Source organism: Macaca fascicularis, chromosome 20 (assembly GCF_037993035.2).
Source record: "Macaca fascicularis isolate 582-1 chromosome 20, T2T-MFA8v1.1".
NCBI classification, from domain to species: Eukaryota; Metazoa; Chordata; class Mammalia; order Primates; family Cercopithecidae; genus Macaca; species Macaca fascicularis.
This window is the reverse complement of record NC_088394.1, coordinates 3,974,340-3,980,000: the sequence shown is the minus strand read 5'-3', so window position 1 is coordinate 3,980,000 and position 5,661 is coordinate 3,974,340. Positions and strand designations below refer to the sequence as shown.

The 5,661-nt window shown below is 54.5% G+C and overlaps 1 protein-coding gene and 2 non-coding genes across 5 annotated transcripts in view; all 3 read right to left on the bottom strand.

Moving 5' to 3' along the window:
* Positions 1 to 5,435, bottom strand: part of OR1F1 (olfactory receptor family 1 subfamily F member 1) — a 15,159-nt gene extending 9,724 nt beyond the window's left edge. The window contains exons 1-3 of one of the 3 annotated variants that reach the window (XR_010583663.2): positions 5,136 to 5,435; positions 3,817 to 3,866; positions 303 to 2,015 (exon numbers count right to left, since the gene is read on the bottom strand). Coding sequence is in view for 1 of the 3 variants with exons in the window: in XM_015442210.4 (XP_015297696.2) it covers positions 3,817 to 3,866; positions 5,136 to 5,211 (126 nt within the window). In the remaining 2 variants the exon portion in view is untranslated. Of the gene's footprint in view, positions 1 to 302; positions 2,359 to 3,816; positions 3,867 to 5,135 lie in introns of those variants that run through there. The other 2 variants (XM_015442210.4, XM_065536672.2) reach the window with 2 other exon arrangements.
* Positions 1,684 to 1,756, bottom strand: TRNAK-CUU (transfer RNA lysine (anticodon CUU)). The gene has a single exon. It is a non-coding gene; the product is annotated as a tRNA-Lys (tRNA).
* On the bottom strand, positions 3,910 to 3,981 carry TRNAP-AGG (transfer RNA proline (anticodon AGG)). The gene has a single exon. It is a non-coding gene; the product is annotated as a tRNA-Pro (tRNA).
* Positions 5,436 to 5,661: the final 226 nt, after the last annotated feature.

The following is a 5,661-nucleotide window of genomic DNA, read 5'->3' as shown; positions in this document are numbered from 1 at the left end:
GGCGCCTGTAATCCCAGCTACTCGGGAGACTGAGGCGGGAGAATCGCTTGAACCCGGGAGGCGGAGGTTGCAGTGAGCCGAGATTGCGCCATTGCACTCCAGCCTACGGGACAAGAGTGAGACTTTGTTCAAATAAAAAAAAAAAAAAAAAAAAAAAAAAAGGAAAGAAAGTGCATGGCATTGGAAAGCCGAAGTCTCCTACAGACTCTACTCCCCTGACGCCCTGAGCTGGACCTAGTGCCCTGCCCCAGGATCCCTGCGGACCCCCCAAGGTTCCAATTAAAAATTAAAAGATGGCCGGGCGCGGTGGCTCAAGCCTGTAATCCCAGCACTTTGGGAGGCCGAGACGGGCGGATCACGAGGTCAGGAGATCGAGACCATCCTGGCTAACCCGGTGAAACCCCGTCTCTACTAAAAAATACAAAAAAAACTAGCCGGGCGAGGTGGCGGGCGCCTGTAGTCCCAGCTACTCGGGAGGCTGAGGCAGGAGAATGGCGTAAACCCGGGAGGCGGAGCTTGCAGTGAGCTGCGATCCGGCCACTGCACTCCAGCCCGGGCGACAGAGCGAGACTCCGTCTCAAAAAATAAATAAATAAATAAATAAATAAAAATGCCGGGCGAGGTGGCTCACGCCTGTAATCGCTCCAGCCTGGGCAACATAGGGAGACCCTCTCCCCACCTCCCGGCCCCCTAGCCCAGGTCTCGATAAAATAAAAAACAAAGTTAAAAGACCTCAGGACCCAGTTTGAGCCTTTTCAACATTTCTTTTTATTCCCTCCTAGGGTGTCGGGTTTCCCTTGGAAATCAGAGTTGTCAGCGGTTCTCAAATCTCTACAAAAAAGAAATGTTTTGTGAAAAAGTAAGGGCTCAAAAGGCCAGGCGCGGTGACCCAGGCCTGTAATCCCAGAACTTTGGGAGGCCGAGGCACGCGGATCACGAGGTCAGGAGATGGAGACCATCCTGGCTAACACAGTGAAACCCCGTCTCTACTAAAAATACAAAAAATTATCCGGGCGTGGTGGCGGGCGCCTGTAGTCCCAGCTACTCGGGAGGCTGAGGCAGGAGAATGGCGTTAACCCGGGAGGCAGAGATTGCATTGAGTCCAGATAGCGCCACTGCACTCCAGCCTGGGCGACCGAGCGAGACTCGACAGAGTCTCAAAAAATAAGCAGAAGGGCTCCTCTGGGATTTGAACCCGGGACCTCTCGCACCCAAAAGGAGAATCATGCCCGTAGACCAACGAGCCACGGTAGTAAAAAACTTACTTTTCTTTGGGGCAGTTGTGGAGTACTTGGAGCAATACAGCTGAAGCCGGCGAAAGCAAAGTGAGAGAAGACTGGGAGTGCAGGCTTGCTGGAAAGGGGTAAATTCAACAGCGGGTGGGCCAGCGCCCGGGCACCTCCCCGCACCGCACAAAGTGGGGAGAGGCCCCTGCGCCCCTCATACCCATTCTGTGGCCCCTCCGTTCTCACCCGCCCCCGCCCCTCTGCCCCCGGCTGGCAACCAGCCAGTCCCGGTGCTGCCTTTGGTCACTTCACGGACAATCCTCGCTGCTGCGAGCGCGCGGGGACCAAAATTCAATGATTGAGGGGATACCATCACAGAGCGCGATGTGGCACCTAGCAGTGTTCATTAAACGCTGGCTGTTTCCAGAACTCCAAGGTAGTAAGGAAGAAAACAAGTCGCCCAACGTGGGGCTCGAACCCACGACCCTGAGATTAAGAGTCTCATGCTCTACCGACTGAGCTAGCCGGGCTCCCTTACCGACGCTTTATGTCTAGTCATTGGCGGGGTGGCATGAGAATAGTAGAAACTAAGTGACATAATGAATCAGACCCAGAAACCAGGGCGACTGGGGGTCCCCCACAACAGTTTCAGTTCCGCACCGATGCACCCGCTGCGTAAGACTTCGCTCACCACTCTGCGATCTCCCATAAATGCGGATGACCCGCCAGAGGCTCCTTCCCCACCGCTCCGGCATAAATCTGTATTCTCTGCCCCGCTGAAATGTCCTCCTTTCAGAAAGAGAAAAAACATACACACACTGCACGCACCTAAAAGGGTCAACGACAACCTCTTTTTTGAGGCCACTCGAATTACAGGAACAGGAGAGTTCTGCTGTGTGTAGGGCAGATGAACCCATCCTCAGAGATGCAGACAAAATGCCTGAAGCTCACTTGGAGCTCGCAGAAGCCCCCGCAGGTGCCGCTCCGCACTGTAACCTACTGTGACGTGCATCTAGCTGTTCCATTTCCATTACTGTGTGCTTTTATATCTAGAACTATTTGGTTCTTTTTTCAAACTAGAAGGTTGAAAGGAGAGCATTTTACATAGGTCCTTTTTTTTTTTTTTTTTTTTTTTTTTTTTCTTTTTTTTTGAGACGGAGTCTTGCCAGGCTGGAGTGCAGTGGCCGGATCTCAGCTCACTGCAAGCTCCGCCTCCCGGGTTCACGCCATTCTCCTGCCTCAGCCTCCCGAGTAGCTGGGACTACAGGCGCCCGCCACCTCGCCCGGCTAGTTTTTTTGTATTTTTTTAGTAGAGACGGGATTTCACCGGGTTAGCCAGGATGGTCTCGATCTCCTGACCTCGTGATCCGCCCGTATCGGCCTCCCAAAGTGCTGGGATTACAGGCTTGAGCCACCGCGCCCGGCCTTACATAGGTCCTGTTGTCAAAGATTATTTTATTTATTGCCTTTCATAAGGATAATTGTATTACAATCTTCCTAATACTCTGCATCTAAAATGTTTGCAATTTTGCTTCTGTTGTCTACTGTTGATGACTTGTTGTTCATGATACCTTGTTTTGCTTGCTTGTTTTGTTTTGTTTTGTTTTTTGTTTTTTTGTTTTGTTTTGTTTTGTTTTTTTAGATGGAGTCTCACCTTCTCACCCAGCAGGCTGGAGTACACTGCCGCCATTTCGGCTCACTGCAACCTCTGTCTCCCGGGTTCAAGCGATTCTCCTGCCTCAACCTCCCTAGTAGCTGGGGTTACAGGCGCCTGCCACCATGCCCGACTAATTTTTGTATTTTTAGTAGAGACAGGGTTTTATCGTGTTGGCCAGGATGGTCTCAAACTCCTGACATCAGGTGATTCACCCGCCTCAGCCTCCCAAAGTGCCGGGATTTCAGGCATGGGCCACCGCACCCGGCCTCCTTGTGCTGGGTCCATTTTCCTTGTAAATTTCTTTGATTCTTGGTTGAGAGTATGTTCTCAAACCCAGAGTCCCAAACAAAAATGAAGTCCCTGCCAATAGAATCTGTCCTCAGAGTAGATCAGAGGAGGCCCCAGTCCTGGTGGGTGCTGGGACTCAGGACCAGGTACCCGGGCTCCAGGGTTCAGTCCGTACTCCTTCCAAAACTAGGACAGGGGAGCAGAGCAGCCCCAGGAGGCTACACGCAGGTGAGGAGTGATGGGATGTCGGGAGGGAGAGGTCTCTGGACCCCAGATACAAACGCCCATATCCCATCTCCTCTGCTCAAGTGTCCGGCTCCCTCTCTCCTTAAGACTGTGACTGCTAGAGCCAGGGATACTGGGTGGGAGTCCCAGACTGGACCTTTTAAGGCGTCTGACTGTGTAGATTCGGCTCTTATTGTATATAGGGACTTGTCTCTTCTTCGGTGCCTTGAGTTTGCACTGACAGAAGTAACAAACAAAACAAAACAAAACAAAAAACCACCAAAAACCAAACAAAGGACAAAAAATAGCTTGTCAAAAGGGTTCTGGCAACACTGGTGACAGAACTCTAGATGAATTTTAAGAAGAGGTAGTAAGATAGTAGGCGGCGTCAACATAGCTTGAGACCTTTGTACAAATTACCTTTGAAGGGCGTCCATGTCTAGCGCTGAGGTCTGTAGGCCGAGCCGAATCTAAAAAAGAGCAGGAAACGACTTTTCCCCTGGACCAAAAGCCGGGCTCGTCCGGGATTTGAACCCGGGACCTCTCGCACCCTAAGCGAGAATCATACCCCTAGACCAATGAGCCGCGCAACTTATAGCCTAAGGTTATCTTTGTGGGCGTCCTAGCATCCTGGGGGCGGCAGGGGCGGACCCAGCAGGACCCCAGTGAGTAGACTCTTATTTCAGACCCGCCTAGAAGGGGCAATTTCAAGGGCAGATGGACGTGGCGGGAGCCCAGAGCCCCGGCCCCTCCTCCGCACCGGACAAAACGGGGAGCAGCCCTGGCTCTCCGACAATCCGAGAGCTCCCTGCGTCCTCGCCGGCCGCCGCCACTCGGCCCTGGGCTGGGGATTCCGCGTCTGAGCGCAGAGCAGTGAAGAGCTCCAGCTTCCGCAGGACATGGGAACCTTCCAATAGCAGGCAGCGGCTGCGCTGAGGGTCTGCGAGCCGCGATCACTGGATGCCCGCCTTGGAAACGCTGCAGTCCCTCAGCGTGGCACCAATGGGTGTTCAATAAAGGCCTGCCGAGTGCACGAGGCACCAGCCACCAGGCCCCCTACCTCGCCGCACCCCTCGCTTCTCCGGCTGCGGTCCCCCCTTCTCCCCAAGGAAGCCAAAACCCAGAAAGCGAACTTCTCACGTGGGCCTCCAACTCTGAAGGCTGACGCTGAGAGTCTCTTTGCTCCACCGACTAAACCAGCCCCGCAGCACCCGCCTGGCCTCAAGCTCCCAGGATGGCTGAGCCCTCGGAGAAGACGGCTTAGGCCACCATTCACACTGCGCACCACGGGCGATTCAGCGATCCGCCCCCTTGCCCTTCACTGGGGGGAGCTGGCGAGACCTCCTGTTCCCAGGACGTGAGGAGGAGGAAGAATGAAGCCCGTGGGGCAGCAGGCGTCGGGCGTCGGTTCCGGGGCACCCTTTACTGGCACTCTGCCCTGCCCTGTATCCAGATTTCACCTGATTCTCGAGAATCCGGCAGATCTGGGCTAAAAGGGGCTCCCCGTCCCCTCCAGATCCAAGCTGCGAATTTCCTCGCTCTCAGTGGGAAGGCCCCGGGGTCTGGGCGTGGAGACAGGGGCCGAGACCCCCACCCCGCCAGGGCCCACTGAAGTGCTGCCCGCGGATGCCCAGTCTTCCCCTCCTCCCTCCTCTCACTCACTCCCCTTCCTTCTCCCCTGCTTCCCGTGTTCTCCCCTTCTCCGAATAAACTGAAATTTTAAGCGGAGTAGGGCTCACCTGGGACTGGAGCCGCCATACTCTGGAATCCTAGAAAAAATTTATGCCCCTGGAGCGACCAGTGAGCCCGACGCATTCTTCCTTATTCTAAATAACCTCCTTATAAATAACCTCCTCCTGCTGCTCAGGGTCGTCTCCTTTAACAGCGGTTGCAGCAGTTGGCCGCCCTGGATCCCATTTCAGCAAGGCGAGCGATTCAGGCCCGTCCGTCCGCGTCCCGGGACCCCGGGAGGTCTCCAATGAGGCCCTGCCAACAGGAGCCTACCTCCGCCTTCCTAGTCTCACGTCCTTGCTGAAAATGCGAAAAGGGAGAAAAGAAAAGGAAAAAGGGGCTCGTCTGGGATTTGAACCGAGGACCTCTGGCACCCAAAGCGAGAATCATACCCCTAGACCAACGAGCCGCCGGCTTGTCATATTTTGTTTTTGTTTTTTGGTGGGAGATACGTCTTTCCGCCCCTGACGCAGAGTAGGACTCTCTCCATCGGCCCGGTAGCTCAGTCTTTAGCGCGCGCACCTGCGAATCTGG